Here is an 18892-nt window from a genome sequence, read left to right as displayed (position 1 = left end):
CAAAAATTAAAATTAAAAAAAAAATTAAAATTAGAAGAATTGTAATTAACTAAAAAGTAAAAACCCACAACCCCTCCCAGCAGCTCAGCTACATCTCCGGCACCGTACCTCCACGTTGCCCATACCCCCGCCCCCACCTCTAGTTGCATCCAGAGCCACCTACTCCACGCCTAAGACAGCGCCACCCTTCACCCTATCGTCCTCTACTCCTCCCAAATGCACTAGTAAGGGTGGTAAAAATTATTATATTACTCTTGTTGATGACTTTTCTCGTTATACCAAAGTTTATTTACTTAAAACAAAAGATGAAGCCGAAAGTGCATTTTTAAAGTACAAAGCCGAAATTCAAAATCAATTAAACCTAAATTAAAAGAGTTAGAACTGATAGAGGTGGTGAATAGGGAAAGGATTCTTTAAAAGATTTTTGTGAGGCCAATGGCATCATACATGAAGCTAGTCCACCTTACACACCCCAATCAAATGGCATTGCCGAAAGGAAGAACAAATCTTTAAAAGAGACTATGAATGCCATGCTTCTTAGTTCCGGTTTTATCCGATAACTTGTAGGGAAGCGGTTCTTTCCGCTTGTTATGTACTCAATAGAGTGCCCCATAAGAAGTTAGGTAAAACACCCTATGAAGTTTGGAAGGGCTATAGTCCAAATTTTAGTATTTTAAAAGTGTAGGGGTGTTTGGCTAAGGTGACTTTACCGAACTTTAAAAAAAATCCACTGAAGATAGTTAGAGACCTAGAGTAGAGTCTTCCTTTGGATCGGATTTCTTGACTTCTTTCCTTGTAGAAGACTTTGATGTGGATTCTGTAAGTGAGCATGTGTGTGTATTTGTTTCTTTTAGAGGAAGACCTTAATATGATGAGGCAATGAGGTCCATAGATGCTAGTGTTGTGTTAAAGGAAGAAAAAAAAAAAAAGGTTTAAAGGAGTATTTTTTTCCCAATTTTGACCAATTTTAACTCCCTCCTTTTTTCCCTCCTTAATTAATTTCCCTCTTCTTATGTAAAGTAACTCACTCACCTCTGTCATTATATAAACGAAGCCCCCTCATTTGCTTACAACTTTGATCTTCTTTTTCTTCTCCGTTTATATAATGATTGAGGTGGATGGGTGGGTTACTTTAAATATAGGAGGGAAATTAAGGTGAAAAAAAAAGGAGGGAGTTAAAATTGGTCAAAATTGCACGTCATTAACCGATAATAGTATAATACTAATGTAGATAATTTGTTGAAAATATAGGAGTTAAGCAGGTGTATCATTGATAAAAGCCCAGGGGTACACCAATGATAATTTCCCTAAATTTTTTCTTTAAAAATGAAAACATAAATAGTTCTCTTCCTTTTTTTTTTTCCTTTCCTTTCCTTCCTTTACTACGGAGTAATATTGAACCAAACAAAGCATTATAGTATCTATAACTAATAATAAAATATCAACCATTGACATTATTTAAATAATTGCGTTATTACTTATTATGCTTATGAAATAATTTTGTTATCATGCATAAAAAAGTAATTTTATCATTTGTGTAAAAATAAGTGACAATTATTGTTTATTCAAAAATGTATATATAGTGTAGATTTAAATAATAATTATATTTTTAAAAAAAGATTAAAATAATAATAACTAATGTCATCATCAATAAAATGGAGGGAAACTTTTTAATGTGTGAATGACACGTAGGATAATAATAAAGGGATGATGGTGTCAGCAATGTTTTGTTTTAGTAATAGTTAATTAATAGATTAGACATTTATCATGTTGTCATTAAAAATTTTCCCTCCAAAACTATAAATGATGTCATCATTTTATGATTTTTTAAATATTATTTTATTAGTATTCTGATTAGCTATATTATTATTAGTATTAATTTCCGAAAAACAACCTATTCTCTTGAATAATAAGAATTCAATTTTTCTTCTTCAGCTCTAAATTTTTATACTAAAATATTAAAAGGCGTTAGTAAGAACGTCTCTGTGCCACGTAGACCACACCACATCACCACTCCTCAATCAACTAGAATATTAAGGGATTTGAACACCCAACCTTTTGTAAGAAAGAAAATTACTTAACCATCTAAACCAATCATAAACTATGTTGTAAAGCTGGGTCACGTGACCTAGCAAAAAAAAAAAAAACTTTTTTTTTTTTTTTGAATGGCACCTATTTGAAAATAAGATACTACCTATAAACATTATTTTTTGTTTTAACTTAACAATACAATTTGTAGCATAGTGGTTGGAGGGATTGAGACAAAGCCCAATTAGCAAGGGCCCAGCCACACAGGTCTTGAGTTTGAGCCTTATTACTTGCAATTTTTGTATTCCTTTTATCTTTTTGTTTTTTTCCCTTCCTATGTTATGGTTATGTGATTTATTGATTTTCATGTGATTATTTGAATTTTTCCTTCTTTTTTCATTTAATTCATTGTAGTAGCATTAGCTAGAAATAGAACATTTTTTTTTTGTTTTCCTTTTGAAATGATTATGAACTTATGACTATTTGATTATCATGTGATTAATTTGATTATCCTTCAATGTTGTTATGTTTTGTGTTGTTAAGACATTACATTAAGTGGTTTTTCTAATTTGTGTTGTACATATTATGTTTGTATAATTAAATTGGGTATTGTGACTTAATTGGGTATAATATTCTAAAAATTGGGTATAGAATAGACAAGTAGCAAAAAGATTGAATTAATCTATTCTTGACAATATTGGATTTTGTAATTAAATTGTAATTGTGGCTTAATTTTCATAAAAAACATATGATATAACAAGTTTCTTTAGTCCCAAGCATCCTCCTCCTCCACAAAATCATCGTCTATCAAAAAATTCATCCACCTCCGGTATGCGGTCGATGAGTGATAATCGTTATAGGTGACAGTGACCCAGCACCTTAGAAATTTTGGATCCGCCACTGGTTGTAAACATAAAAGTAAATGTATACTTTCTCCGTTTTCTTTTACTTGCAACACTTTCCTAAAATGGAAATGTAACAATACTTGCAACACACTATAAAAAGAAAGTTGCTTTAGGGAAAAACTATACTATTTCCCTTATTTAAAGCACATGACCCACTAAATTACACTCCTAACAACCACTAAATTAAACTATACTATTTCCCTTATTTCCCTTATTTTACCAAATTTCTTAAATACCGTGAAAAAATGTGTGTTGCATCTAAAAGAAAACGTAGTTAGTATAATTTATAATCACAAGGTCTAATTAATTAAAGTAGCAACCCGTGTAAACTAGTTTTATTTGTTTAAATCGTGCATAAAGTCCAATTCATTAAAGCATACAATGTTTATATCAAAGAGATAAACCAGAGATTCTCATGGCTTTTTCCTTCAACTTGACAATCTCCCCTTTCTTCCTCTCTCCAATTCCCTTCATTAATCCTCCCTTACCCCGTTTTCCAATTTCCGTAAATGGGGCTTCCCAATTCAAGAGAATTTCTGCACCATCATCAATTGTCCGAGCTTTCAAAGAGTGGAAGGAATATGAACAAGCTGTGAAAGATAAGGACCTTGCTAAAGCACTCAAGTTCTTGAAGTCCATTGATGGTGGAATTCGCATTCAACCCAATGAGTCTGATTCCGGGGCTTCGATTCCGACTCGTTCCCAATTGGGTTTTCCTTTATTGGACAGAGATTGGGAGGTTCTTGATACTTGCTTGAATGCAACTGATATGAGGCTTGTTAATAGTGCTTATGTCTTTCTCCAAGATAGAGGGATGTTACCCAATTTTGGGAAATGCAGAAATCTTGGTAAGTTCGGAAATTCTGAATTATTTTCAATTTTGATTTTGATTTTGATTGTGTATGCAATGATATTTTTGGTGATTTTATTGAATTATATGGATTGTGATTAGTGATCTTAATCTTTGCTTTTTGGAGTTTAGAGAAAATCCATAAAGAAATGATATAGAGGGGATTTGATACCAAGAGTTTAACTAATTAGGCTAAGTTGGCGCCCCCTCACTTAGTTGTGCTTTAAATCATAACTTTATAGGGTCTAATTGTGCAAATACCAGGTTAGGAAGGTTTTGGGATAATCACGAATTCGGTTATCTTGTTAAACCCATATCCATGATGAGGTTAAGAAGGCATGCTATCAATGACATTTCTTGAATATCTTGTATGGTAAGGAAATTTTGTGAGGAAGTCGTGTATGTAAATGGCTATGGTGATGCAACTTTACCCCAATCATAACTTTCATAAGTCCTAATCATAATTAATAGATATTACATGATTGATTGTAGAAATAGAAAAGGATATTTAAGGATGGACATGTATTAATGTGAGTTTATATATTGTATATGTGCTTATTTTATGAATTTAGTGATGTATGGATATGATGTGGAACATATCTGTGCAACTAGCAAGAAAAGTGTGGAACTTACAAGTGGCATTAGGAACTATACAATTCCTTTTTAAAAATGTATGATTAGTTTGAATTTAAGAAAATGCTGCCAAGTTACACTTATTCTTGCCTGAGTGGAATCCCTGACACTGCTAGACAAGTAATATAGGTCGATCTAGCTGATTTTGTTTTGATGAAAAGCCCTTTGGAAGAGTTTTTATTACAGCATGTAATCTGCCTCATTTAACAAATCGATCAAACCGTGAGAACTATTTTAATCTGAGTGCTAACACTTACTGAAATATGGGGCGTTGGGCAACTGATAATAAACGTGTTTTCACTCTTGGACATTAATTTTCATAGAACTTCTCGAGCTTTCCCAAAAATGTAAACTTGTCTCTTACGTATAAGAAACTGGGTGCAATAGAAACTCTTGTTTGATCCTGTCATTGGAAGCAAAGCTTATGGTACTGGTCTACAATTTGAATATCAGCTTGTTCCGAAGTATATGGTTTTTGTGCTATTGTGAATTGCACTTAACTGTCCTTATGCTACTTTTCCAAAGAAGACTAGCTGAAACAGTTTTCATTTCTTCTGATTTAAAAATCTTAACATTAATCTACAGGGCATACATGGTCAGAAAATATCATATTTTATATTTGCAATTATTATGCTTTGTGTTAGATAGTATTTCTTTTATGTTTACTCTGTTCTGCAATTAGTCTCTGAAACAGTCAAACTCTGATAGTCTGATGAGCAATGACTCTTAATTTACTCAACAATCTTATACATCCAGTTCTGGAAGGACCACGAGATGTTACTCCAACAATTCTGAAGTCTTCGACTGGCTTAGAAGGTTTGTCCTGTTGTCCTTGCCGTCCTACTATGCAAACTTGATTTTTCTTTTTTTTCAAGTATTTGCTTATAAGCTTACAATAACACACTCATTGATTTGTTTCCTGTTTGAAAAATGCAACTAAGGCTACACACTTCATTAAAATTTCACATATATCATTGTAGTTTTGTGTAGCAGTTGCTTGTATTGAAGGTATGTTACTTATATTTGGCTAGAAGTGCAAGACTCAAGTGTGTTTAAGTGTCAAACACGGTCATTTACTATGGTGTGTGTCCAAGCCTCCAATATTGCATGTCTACCTATTTATCTAATCAATTTCATCATTGTGTTTTATCTTACAGTGTCCAAACTCTCTCCAAAAAAATGGGGTATCAGCGGAGCTTCCAGTGCTGTTCTATTTACCTTTTTTGGTGGTGTGTCTCTTTTGCTCTCCCAAGGAATAGATTTGAGGCCCAATTTAGCAGCGATTTTAGGATTAGCTGTAGCAGACTCTCTTTTTCTTGGTGGTTCTTGTCTTGCACAGATTTCTAGCTATTGGCCTCCATATAAGCGTCGCATCCTTGTCCATGAAGCAGGGCACCTTTTGACTGGTAAGTTCTTGAAGTTCTTTTGAAACAAATCAAGTATTCCATATAAGCTATTTCGAGTTATCAATCTGTTCAAGATTCTGCATTGATTATGTGTTTGAAGATTGCAACATATGTTATTTTAACACTTCATTTTACTTTAATTACTAGTATTGAACTCTTAACACTTCAACATGGATATGAATCCCTAACACCCCAATGTACGCCTAAAACATGAACTTGACACTTAGATACATAAGCATCTCTAACATGGCCAACGAAGTCATATTTACATGGCTGACAACTATATCGCCAAGAATTGATATGGTTGTTATGGGCTATGTTACCTGGACTCGGGCACCCATGTCCGACACGGGTACGTGTTCAAGCGTGCGACTCGGTTATTTTGTGAACAAATTCCATGATTTTGCTCTAAAAGTGAAGTGTCCGAGTGTCATACCCATGTCACTGTCGAGGGTCCGACACAGGTACATGAGGTGAAATGAAGAGTCCGAGTAACATAGATTATGGGTATGAAAGGTACTCGACACTTTGACTTACTATGCCCCAAAATTCAAAAATTGGAGACATTGTTCTAAATTTGATTACAATATGAGGACTTGGCATTACCTTTCTCTATTTTCAGACAATGCAACAAAGTCAAAATGAAATGAAATAATACATACATACATAAAACAAAATAAAATACGAAGTATTTTTTTTTTTTTCCTTTTTTTTGTATGGCATTAAATACTAACCTTTCTTAGATCCTTGATGATACAAAACAATGTTTCTAAAAAAAATTGATTTTTCTAAAGCAAAAGGCTACAAATTGTACGAGGGAAAAAAATATACGGAGTGTTAAAATACAGAAAAAGAGAAAAACTGATGCTTAGATATAAGGAGTGTATGTTTAGCTGTTCAAACTGATGCTTAGATATAAGGAGTGTTTAGCTGTTTACTGGTTAGATGAAGTCATAGTCCTTCATTTGTAACCTGGTACTCTGCTAGGTTGTCACCATGTAATCTCCTACTATAGACTTAGCAGTTAGCACCTAGTAAACCTTTCCGCATTACCTGCTAGGCTGCCACCTGGGTCAAAGTGTCAAAACTATTTTGTATCTTCTAGATATGGAAGTAATAGACCAACCCATTATCTGTTCTTCTTAATTAGCTACTGCTACTCCCTCATTTTGCTGTTTCTACTTTCTGAACATTTGTATATTACTTCCTCTTCATCCAATGGGTAGAGCAACAGGAATGATATATTTCAGTTTGGATTTCTAACTTTTATGCATTTTTATCCCTTTTTCTCCTACTACGTTCCTTCTCACTGATTCACTGTCCTGTCCAACTGTAAACTAAAGTGTCAGACCTGGATTTAGTGTCAGGATCCATATCATTTGGTGTCAGCATCAGCATGTCTGGCAAAAGACGAGTCTGGGTAACATATGTTTGCTGTGCTTCTGTGCTATAATTCTTATGTTTGTATTGGATGCATTTGCAGCGTATCTTATGGGCTGCCCCATCCGAGGGGTCATTTTAGAACCAATTGTGGCAATGCAGATGGGCATTCAAGGGCAGGTATCTTTGCTACTTATCATCCAGTCTTGTTTGGGCGTGACTTGCCAATGCAATTTTGCACATCCTATCTCTTTTTACATTCATGCGGGCCAATTGACCAAATTGGTAAATAAAAATGACCCTCAGCGACAGTTTAGTAAAAATAATAACTCCGGCGACAATTTGGTAAAAAAAAATCATTTCAGGTGACATTTAGACCAAATATCTATTTTTTCCGGTAAACTCTTCAACAACCTAATTTAATTCATTTTTGTTTTTTAAATTTATTTTTCCCATTTTAAATGTCAAATTAATATGTCATCCCTTTTTATTTTGCTAAATCCCTGTACCAAATTTATTTCAAACCCCCTTTTTTTGAATTGTCGTTAATAAGGGGTAGGAAAATTAAGTTAAAATCAATATTTAAATACAAGTATTTCTTTTCTTCAACTTGTAATTCTTTAAAAAGGGGTTGAAAAATTAACCAGGATTTTTTTAAAGAAAAAACCATGAAAAACGAACTAAGTTAAGCATGCGCGAGTAGTTTGTCGGAAAAATCTGTATTTTTTTGGTCTAAATGTCGCTTGCAATGATTTTTTTGACCAAATTGTCGCTTGAGGTTAGCTTTTTTTACCAAATTGTCGCCAGAGTTTTTTTTTTTACCAAATTGTCGCTAAGGGTTTTTTTTATTTACCAATCTGGTCAATTGGCCCATTCATGCGTATTAGATATCATTTTGAATAAGAGATGGAAAATATGCTGAAGGGAGACTAAGTCTAGCCCTTTATGTGCTTCTCTTTCTTTGCCACATTCATTGTGCTTAGTGAGATTCGCAAATTTTTAGTCTATGCTATGAGGAATCTCCTGATCCCCTTAATTCTACTATCCTTTGGGTTTTCTCTACAATTAGGACTGGTGGCTGATTAGGATGCAACCTTTGACGCATGCAAAACTTGTTCTTCTAAAGACTTGACTTACCTCCCAGGTGCAACAGTTTATCCAAACCAATCTTTGGAATACAGCAAAAAATTTCCTTATCAATGGTTTGCACCAATCAATATTGGTGCTTTTAAGTAACCAAGTAGAAAACAGATATTTTAGGGTTTAGGAAAACAATTCTTCACTTTTAACATTCACCCAATTCATACCTACCTGACTACCAAAATGGTTACACATGATCCCGATGTATATGCCACTCAATAAATATGAAATACATGCTGTCCAATTGATACATTTTCACTATATCCAAGCTGATATATTTAAACTCGTCGTAATAGGAACATCAATGATAATTAGAATAATGATCTGCGAGACAACCATACGATAAATCAATGCCTCGGTAATAGATATACATGGTTTTCACTAAAAATTTTCATGGCGCAATCACATGCATGGTCCAACCATGCTCTTGTTTGTCCTTCAAAATTGTTTCATTTGCTCATATATCTTTGATTAAACTTTCTTTCAACAATCTAATTCTTGCTTGGATAATCTTTAAAAGTGACGATCAAGCAATTGCGAGTAAAAGTTTAGCTTTCAATCTATGTAGTCCAGAAAGCCCATCTTACCAAATTCTGCGCAAGTTTTATGCACATTGTGCTTTCAGCTCTTGAGATGAACCAATTATGTATGCTATATGCAACTAGGACCTGCTTGTAATTTTAATGTTTCTTTTTAGATGAGTCCAGCCTAGTGAATTGGTGCCACTCTCTAAAAAATCAAAACACTTCCTAGCCCTGATTGAGTTCTCTAAACATTAATCGTGGACTTAATTTAAACACCTAAACGCATAACAAATTGCATATACCTTTGTTCAATGGAGCTACATTATTAGTTCCTTGTTCAGTTGAGCAATATTACTAGTGTCCATAACCATAGAACATCCTCCCTACCCCCCCCCCCCCCCTCCGCGCTCATGGGCCTTGCACCTTTTTTTGTGTAGATGAGGTGATTTTGCGGAGGTGCAACTTTTTATCTAGCTTTATTTTCCCCATTCTTATAAATGCCTCACTTCAATGAGGCTCACTATGGTACAAGGAGGTGAAATCTCTATCACCTTCGTGCGCCATGAGCCTTTTATACGTTGCTTCTTTATTTATTATTTTTTTTAAATGAAGAGGCCTATGAGCCGAAAGGTTCTAATTCTGATATTCGTTTTACCTAAACAAAGACTTGTGAAATTCTTAGCTTGTAGGAAGATGTACTACCTCCATTTCTCTTTGCTCTTGACATTTAATGTTTATCATTATCACAGGAATTTAGGTAATTGGAGGTCTAATGTTTGCCTCATCCTGCATATACATGGAAGCTTGATTCACCTTCATATCCTAGGGCAATTTATGGCTGCACAAATCTCATCAAACTCCCTAATCTAGTTTTAATGGAGGCGCCCCTTAAAATAAGGTGGCTTCACATGAGCTAGTTCCTTGAACATTTACTAGATTGTGCACTATTTCCATGACTTCACCTGCTTCTAGCTGCTTTGTACTTAGAATATGTGCTTAGTATAGAAACGTACTTATGACAATGTGAGTATTGGGAAATACATTCAACCTATTTGCTTGCTTAATAGAAAACCTAACCCCATTGCTTACAGGAATAGTCGAGGGTAAATGAGACTTGTTTCATTGGGAGATCAAAAGGGAGCATGTACTAATTAAAAGAGTGTGGAAGAGTGAGAACCCTATCATCATTAGTTGTGATGATGAGTCTAGTTCCTCTCGCTAAGACACCATTGATTAAGAGATGCTCAAGATTTTAACTATGGATGATTCTTCGAAAGGTGAGGAATTCATTTAGAGATGGACTAAAGCTAGAGATAGGATACTTAAAGACCTATTTATGAACTAGTTACAAATGGGTAGTTCAACAACGTGAGAAGTATAGTGAGATGAAGCCGAAAGCTCGCAGCAAGTTGAGGAAAGAGCGAGTGAGAGTTATAAGAGCATTGCCAATAATGATAAAAAAAACCCTTTCTTATTCTTTCTCTACTCACTTTCTACTTCTCTTGTTCATTAGCATTTTGATGATCGTATTTTAATCCCACCATTGATCACAAAAAATTTCTCTAGTGTTCTCTCTCCACCACATCATTCTCTCTTACTTTTACTAATACTCACTTACATTTCTCTCTACTACATTATTTTTTTTCTCTATTGTTTTTGCATGCCCCGTGGGCCCCACATAGTTACTATTCATCTCCAAAAAGGCTCATCCTATGAGCATTTTTCATTTTGCTCATGCGCAATTTTGTTTTTGCTCATTGGTGCAAGTCATTTTTTTTTTCTTTTTTTTTTTAATTTTATTTCACCCAAATTTTTGCTCATGAGCATACTTTTTGCTCATTGTTGGCATTGCTCTAAGAGATCTACTTAAGCTAAGAAGCCAAACTATAAGTGTGTTAAGGAATACAAAGAAGATAAACTAGACAAAGAGTATTCTTTGGAGAAGATGAGAAGATTGACAAGAATTTTATTGTTATCCCATTAGGGAAATTGAAATAAAGACAATAGTTTTTTCAAGTTATTTATAAAATAAGTGGCTATATATGTCCACAACTTTTAAATTGATAAGAGGATAAAGTATTGCTTTCATTAATGCATACTAAGATTATAAATATTAATAATGTTATGGATTCTTTTCTTATACCCACTCCTTGAAATCTCAAAACTTAAATTTTGTGGGAACTAGAGTATTAATTTATTTAATTATTTCCTAATGATGTTAAATGATTAGAATTTACTAGTTATTTCTTAAAGAATGAACTAATATAGGAGTAGTGAAATAATTACCTTTCAAACCAAGCATGAAATAAGTGATAGTTTGATGCTTGAATGTGTTGTGATAAGTGAAGTGTTCCTTGTTTTGTATAAGCCTATAAAGAAATTTGGAATTGTTCTTGCCATCTTGGACTGAGATGGCTAACACTGATGCTTTGGCCAATGCTATCTGACTTTTAACCCAAAATTTGACCTTAAACCACCATGAGCAATCCAATCTTGTGGGTGAAATGTTTAAGAAACTAGCTGAGGTGAAGCCACCTTACTTTGGGAGGTCTTTAGCTGTTGTGCTGAGAAAGAAGTTTTACCCACCATCTGAGGCCTTGATTAGTATAATAGTACTTCCTCCGTTTTTTTAGTTGCAACACTTCTAAATTTGCGGTCTCCTAGGCAATTTTTGAAGATGAGAGAGATAGAGAGAAAAATAAGAGGGACCCATGTGGGTATGAGAGAGATAGAGAGAAATAAATGTCACCATGGAAAGTGTTGCAAGTAATTAAAAATTTCTAAAATAGGAAAGTGTTGCAACTAAAAAGAAACGGAGGAAGTATATCAATTAACGAGTACTGCAGTAAACATTTAAAACTTGTCATGGTTTTCCCCAGGTTTAAGCTAAACTTAGTTACAGAAAGATCTGGCAGGAAAGAGATTCAAGTCAATAGATAAGGTGTATGGGACAGCTGTACACTTGTATGTTTTGCAAGTCAAGTGTGCATCTAAGAGTGGGAATTATGTAGAGAAGCGAAAGGATTTTGGGAAAGCTAATAGCCAAAACAACTATATGAAGCCAATAAATGGGAAATTCCCAGCCAAGAATTATGGATGATCTTCAAGAACCCGATTGTAGGTTTTTATATAAGGAGGGGCATAGGGGTTTCGAGTGTTTTGCTAATGAGAGTAAACCTACCTAGCAATCAAGGAAGAAAGCCGCATAATTGAATGCTGAAAATTAAAATTTGAAAGTTTAAAGATCCTCTCAATCCATTGAGTCATCCCGGAAACTGAATCTTTTTGAGTTTTATGCATCCATCTTAAACCAAAATGACTCAACCTATAAACGGTTTGAAATTAAGGCAATCTAACTCAACGCAATGGACTTGTTTGCTGGCACTAAGTCAAACCCCAACTAAGTTTCAAATGATTGAACATCTGGAACCTACTAAACGGTCATATTCCCCTCCAGTTGAATTGTTGATTTTTTTTTTCACTATCCTTATTATTGGATTTATTTTGTAGTTAAGATAAAGTTTATCAAGGTATATACATTCCTTTCCTCCACCTCTTTCTCTTTTTATGAAGTACTATGTATAAACAAGGATAGTGTAGTTATTCCATGTTATAATTGTTTAATGCTTGTGCTTAACCCTAATGCATCATTTATTTGTTTTCAATTCGAGGAAGTAGTTTTTTAATTGTGAGCAGAAACTGCTGGAATTCCTGATATCCAAAAATAGGTTGGATAAATAGAGCCTGATCTTATATACCCAGAAATTTGTGAGTAATTGGACCACTGTTGAGTTATTGGTAGATATTATTAATGCTACTGTGATTGCCTTCGACTGGTACACGGTTTTGTTGGTGTGAAATCTGTGGATGACACTAGCTGGCTTCTGCTTGCTCTCTCCTGCTGCTGCCTAGTTATTATGGATTTACTTTTTGTGGCATGTGCTGTACTTTTCTGAACTCTTTCCATTATTAGCTGCTGCATATTTAAACCCTTACTTTCTACTTTGAATGGTAACACATTCTGGGGTAAAAAAAAATGAAGGGTGGTCTAATTGTACATTCTCTTTTTCTCCAGTTTACAATTTCATTTATTTGGTTACAAATACTTTTGGACAAGAGTTTCGAAGTTGAGAAAAGCTGTTTCTATTGCAGGCAGGGACCCAATTTTGGGATGAGAAATTGGAGAATGAGCTTGCTGGAGGACGACTTAGCAGTACTGCTTTTGACAGGTAATGTTTGAGACTGCCGTATTTGTGCCCCCCGGTCTAAAGAGATGAAAATGAGTGTAATATTATGAAAAAAGGATATGTTAGGGTAAAAGTATATAAAACAAGGGGAATTATCCGTGGTCATCTTTTAGTTTTGTCAATAACATATGAGAGACTGAGAAACTTTACATTTATATCTGCCCTTTAAAATGTAATGCAATTTACGCTGCAACTTTCTGTTAATGTTTCAGTGTAATGCTTATGTGAAATATGACTGAATACCCGAGACGGGGGGGGGGGGGTGTATATCCTTTCTGTATTGCAAATTCAGCATCCTGTCAAAAAAAATAAATAAATAAATAAAATAAAAATATAAATAAAAAAATAAAATTTACATCTTCATTGAACTTAATTTTATCTAGAGCTTGAGTTATTGACATTTAGGAAAGGAGCACTATCTTTCACTCATTACTTTCTCATCAGCTTATGAAATTGCAATTGCCAAATGACTCTAAAACTTGAAAGCTATCTAAATATAAGAAGTAGATGTAGCAGTAGCACCCTCAGCTCTAGCCTATAAAGACCTTTAAATTTTTCGTTGACCACAAAATTACCACTTGGTGTTGCAAGGCCAACATGCATTTCTGAATTCTGATATTATGCAAAAATTAGGTGGAGAATCTGGTGGTTCTACCCAGATTCTGGTTGATCATTTTCCCATTAAAGTTTTTTGGTTTTTGGGTCTGGTGGAGAGTATGCTTGACTCAAATCATCCCTTTATTGATGCTTGATGTAAGTATAATTTTCTATAGTGGCAGACTGGCAAGCTGCCATTGGAAAGGATGAAGAATTTAAAAAAAAAAATTTTAAAAAAATCATATGGTACACTTTTAAACTTTCGGCTTAATTAATACGAAGTACATCTTATTCTATAATTTTTCTCTCTTTTAAAATGAGTGGTATTTTAGTCATTTCAGTACCATGTAAGTAATTAGCTGAAATTAACAGATGTTACATATTGTGTAAGGCATAATTGTGCCCAATATTGTAAGGGCACCTTATTAATTTCATATATGTGTTTCTACCATCAATATTCGTCAAAACTAGATGGGAACCATGTAGAATATTCGTGGCTAAAAAAATCACTGTTATGTACAATGTGGAAGGATGGTTTGTAATCTCAAAATTTCCTAAAACTAAATTAGTTTATACGGAGTATATAGTACTGGGACCTAAAATATACTTTCCATTAAAGAACCTTTTGCTACATAAAAGCTGCGCTCTTCCAAAGGATTAGGTAAATTCTTTTTTCAGTGTCTCAAAAAAATTTCTGTGGTCATGGACCCAGCTATCTGCCGCTTTGTTATTTCTTCTTTGCTTATTTTGGTATGTGGAAATGACGTTGTATGTGGTATCTTAATATTCATTTCCATATTTTTCTGGACAGTGAAACTTGTAACATCTATAACACAATGCTGACTCAATCTTAACTGAAATGCTAATATAGAATGATCTTAATAACATGAAAAAATTGTGTGTGCATTATCTACTTCATAGGGGCTTCAGGTTATAGCAAAAAAAAGTCAATTTGTTGTCAGTTTTAGCATTTGGCTTCTGAAGATTAAATTGTTCAGGTACTGCATGGTGCTATTCGCTGGTATTGCAGCAGAAGCTCTTGTCTATGGTGAAGCTGAGGGTGGAGAAAATGATGAGAATCTATTCAGAAGTATCTGTGTACTTCTGCAACCTCCTTTAAGTACTCCGCAGGTTTGTAATAAATTAGTAACCATTGAGGCCACCGCGCAAATAAACTTCAAGCAAATATATTTAAGTGTTGCTGTCTGTTATATTATGCAGATGTCAAATCAAGCAAGATGGGCAGTTTTGCAGTCGTATAATTTGCTTAAATGGCATAAGCAGGCTCACAAGGAAGCTGTTAAAGCTCTTGAGCGTGGTGGCAGCCTTAGCAGTGTAATAAGGAGCATTGAGGAAGCATTGTCTTCAGAGGGATGATATTGGTTGTAATATCATGTTCATCCTCTTCAAATGAAAGGTGTGTTTCAATCTTTGATCCATCTAAATATCTCATTTCTAGTGTTACTACAATTTTGGCATAGAAATGCTTCCTTTATATTAAAAGTGCATACCTTTTTGGTGTGCTGTGAACGAGGACTGCAGTGATCTTCATGTTTTTGTATCTAATTTATTCAATTACCCATGTAGGCCTCACATTGAGATCTTTGCGCTATCTTCTAGTAGTCTGCCAAAAACCACCCTGGTCTAGCAGGGATCGTGTTTCATTCGTCTTACTATATATATCTACCTCACTCAGTTTCAATGGTGGTATGGTCATACTATATATTGAGATGCAAATCCTGATCATTGTTGCTCTCTCTCTTTCAATATACCTCAAGAGGTTGAGTTGGCCATCTTTATTCTCCTGATGGTCAAAATTTGCACGTCTTGTGAAGCTTGTTGGTCGATTCTCCAACCATGTAAAGCTGATTAGCTCGCTCTACTACCATGCCTGTTAGTGTACAGTTATTATACGGTTACACCTAATTGAATCATCTACAAATGTAATGCATAATTTTCACACCGCATTACCATTACACTATTGTATGGCTTACATCTTAAAGTTGTCCAACTTTTAGAATTGGCTTTGTATATTATTGCTCATAGCCAAGTCAAGGAGCATGTTATTGTATTACAAAATGAATAAATCATGTACATCTCATATGTTATAGGATGTGAAGGCCTTCATTTTTTTTAAATTTTTTTTTTTAATTTTAATTTTTTTAATTATTGTATATACAACATTATTCTTCAACTATTGAATGTTTTTACATCAGATATTTCATAAATTTTAGTTCTATCATTCAATCTTTTGCGTGTACAAGGATACTTCATAAATTTATTTTAGTTCATTATAAATATTTTGTACAAATTTATGTATTACATTATGAAATGATTTTACATGAAGTATTTTCATAATTTATAATTCAACATCTTTGTTATTTAAAGGTTAATAAGTAAAAAATTGTAGAAATGAAAAAAAAAGGGACAATTTTGTAGAGAGAAAGGAGGCATTTAAGCAATGATGGAGGAGTACTACACAGCTTTCAACTTTGTGCATCACACTACTGGAATTAACATTAGTTTGAATTCAGAGAAACAAAACCTGCTTATAAAACAGCAGTTTCTATAGTATCAGCTATAATAATCCACTTTAATGTCCGATTGTTCTAAGACTAACATTTATAATTATTGTCGTCATTTGTCCAAGGCCATGACCTTTGTACGTGTAGCATGCTATTATCTGCCTAAATAAACATACGGTTCCCAAATCGTAGATCAATGATGAATGATCATGCAGGGCCTGTGCTAAGAAGTTCAAAAGGAGCATTGAGTAGTAGAGATGCTACACAATGCTTAGTGCTAAAACATAGAAACAACGTTCTTTCATTCAAGAATATCATTCAGCATTTCAATCATTTATTATTTGATACAATAGTGAAAATTAAATTTTTGCAAACAATCTGAAAGTGATCAAACATCTGGAAAAAAAAAAACACACGTTTACATTGTCGAATTACATAGTTGTAAATTATATATATGACTATGATGTGAAAGCATAGAGTCTGCACATGACTCTATAATTTCCGTAAGATCATGGGGACGCCATGTTGAGGTTGAAGGCTGGTAAGAAGGAATGGCGAATGACAATAAGATGGTGACAGCTCAAACGAGTAACGTTGTAAGATCATTGCAAAAGCCATCTTCACTTCAAGCAGGGCAAAGTTCTGCCCAACACATACCCTTGGACCCCCACTAAAGGGGATGTAAAAAACTTGGCCGTTGGTAACCTTAGCTATACCTTCGGAAAATCTCTCAGGGTTGAATTTAGTGGCATCCTCACCCCATAGTTCAGGATCAGTATGTACAAGCATTGTCGGTACACAGATTTGTACTCCTGGTGGCAGCAAATTGTCCCCGACTTTGGTTGGTTTGTGGATCATACGATACATCAGAATCACAGGCGGGTATAACCTTAGGACCTCATTTATTATCATTGTCATCTGTATAAAAGTAGTCATTCTAGAGTTAGGATGGAATAGAAGCATATAAGAGTTAGATCAGTATGCTGCTAACAGATTTCTGTACAAATCTAGAGACTAATCAGAAAGCCATCATCTGAAATTTAGTGCTTACAACTTTCAAGTTGTTCAAACTGTTGAAATCTGGTTTGTTCTGCCCAAAGACGCGTAAAACCTCCTCCCTAGCACGAGCTTGCCAGTCTACATGCTTGCCTAACATAACCATCATCCACACCAGCAAGCAAGAAGTTGTATCCCTCCCTGCTAGGTAAAAATCTTTGCACTCTTCAATTACCTCATCGATGGTTAGCCCTACATTCTTCTTGTTTCCGTGTTCTTGAACTGCCTTTGAACTAGAGTCCAACAAAATTCCAAGCAAGTCATCGTTGCAAGCCTCTCCCATCTCCATTTGATTCTCTCTTTTAGTGATGATATTGTTCATCAAAACTCGCATTTCATTATTGATTTCCTTCATCCTCTTATTCGTCTTAGTTGGCAAAAACCTACAAAGAAGGGCATGAAAATGAACATTTTTATATTCTATATAGAACTCGGAAAACTGCAGATAAATACCAAAAGTGTGTAGACATACCTCAGTCCAGGAATGTAAACTTGCTGCAGTACTTTCATAGCAATTGCGATCTGCTCTTTTTGTAGTGTGAATATCTTCTTTCCCTCCTTATAGCTGCTACCAAATGCCGCCCTTGAGATAACATCACCGGACAAGTCATCAAGGTGTGGCCACACATCTAGCTCACACGATCCAGTGGATGACACCAATTCTTCCCATTTGCTGATCATTTCATTACAGCTTACAAAGAATTCCCCTTGAAGGGCCTTCATCAAATCAAAGAAGAAAGGAAAAAAATCAGTATAATTGAAATGAAAAAAGTAATTAAAAAAAAAAACTCCATATCTTGTATATTTCAGTTAGTTATAAGCAAAAAGTAAGAAAGTAAAATAAACCTTGAGCTTCTCCAAATGAAATGCAGGGTTAACTATTTTTCGGTGTTTAGCCCATTTCTGACCCTCTAATGCAACAATCCCTTTGACAATCATTTTGGCAAGAGGGTTTGCATTTGGCTTCTGAAAGTCTTCATATTTCGTCATTACTTCTTTTATCATCTGAGGTTCCATGATATTTATGCATGGCACAGGCCCAAACCATACAAAAGAGTTTTTACCTGCAAAGTTGTCAGCATCAGAATCCAACATTCAGAAATTTTGTGACAGTTAACAGAAATGACACCAACTGTTAGTACTAAGAAGCAATACCGAAATTCTTAACAATTTGATGAGTGAAGGGCTGAACACGAGGCACAATGTCATCAGAGATTCCGATTGGACTTGAAAATGCCTCCTTTGTCATCGTGGAACTCTCCTTCATGTCTCCATATAACAGGCGATAAGGGTTACCGGAAAAGCCTTGTTTCCTTAGTTGCTTTTCCAGCTGCCTTGGCCTTAACCAAAGCCAATTTAGTACCCTCCATGATATTGAAACAAGCAGCAAAGCGAAGGAAGTTGCTAACAAGGCTATTATAGTACTCATCTTCAACTCAAAGAGCTCTTAAATGAAGAAATAAAAGTAGAAAAAGATCAACAGTATTGAAAATTTGATTGCTGTTTTTTGTGATTCTGTTTAGGAAGAGAAGTTTATATCCCTTTTTATAGCAAAAATATGTAATAAGATTGCACAATATTTGTAACATAATACAAGATCC

At 34.5% G+C, this 18892-nt stretch overlaps 2 protein-coding genes across 3 annotated transcripts; one reads left to right on the top strand and one right to left on the bottom strand.

Moving 5' to 3' along the window:
- The first annotated feature begins 3305 nt into the window (after nucleotides 1-3305).
- LOC145617564 (uncharacterized) lies at nucleotides 3306-15848 on the top strand. Of its 2 annotated transcripts, none has more exons than XM_081672282.1 (8): nucleotides 3306-3781; nucleotides 5173-5232; nucleotides 5574-5822; nucleotides 7306-7382; nucleotides 13019-13095; nucleotides 14709-14841; nucleotides 14932-15127; nucleotides 15407-15848. In XM_081672282.1, exons 1-7 carry the CDS (start codon nucleotides 3349-3351, stop codon nucleotides 15085-15087), a joined length of 1185 nt encoding a protein of 394 aa, XP_081528408.1. In that variant the 5' UTR covers nucleotides 3306-3348; the 3' UTR covers nucleotides 15088-15127; nucleotides 15407-15848. The 2 variants fall into 2 exon arrangements, with proteins under 2 accessions (XP_081528408.1, XP_081528407.1); XM_081672281.1 differs by having other exon boundaries at nucleotides 3307-3781; nucleotides 15298-15848.
- An 879-nt stretch (nucleotides 15849-16727) lies between these two features.
- On the bottom strand, nucleotides 16728-18720 carry LOC145618679 (cytochrome P450 CYP72A219-like). Its single transcript, XM_081673457.1, has 5 exons — nucleotides 18447-18720; nucleotides 18138-18355; nucleotides 17764-18008; nucleotides 17287-17674; nucleotides 16728-17153 (listed from the first exon to the last, which is right to left on the bottom strand). Exons 1-5 carry the CDS (start codon nucleotides 18718-18720, stop codon nucleotides 16728-16730), a joined length of 1551 nt encoding a protein of 516 aa, XP_081529583.1.
- Nucleotides 18721-18892: the final 172 nt, after the last annotated feature.

The sequence above is a fragment of the Chenopodium album genome, chromosome 26 (assembly GCF_948465745.1).
Source record: "Chenopodium album chromosome 26, dcCheAlbu1.1, whole genome shotgun sequence".
In the NCBI taxonomy this organism is placed as follows: domain Eukaryota; kingdom Viridiplantae; phylum Streptophyta; class Magnoliopsida; order Caryophyllales; family Amaranthaceae; genus Chenopodium; species Chenopodium album.
This window is presented reverse-complemented; position numbering and strand designations above follow the sequence as displayed.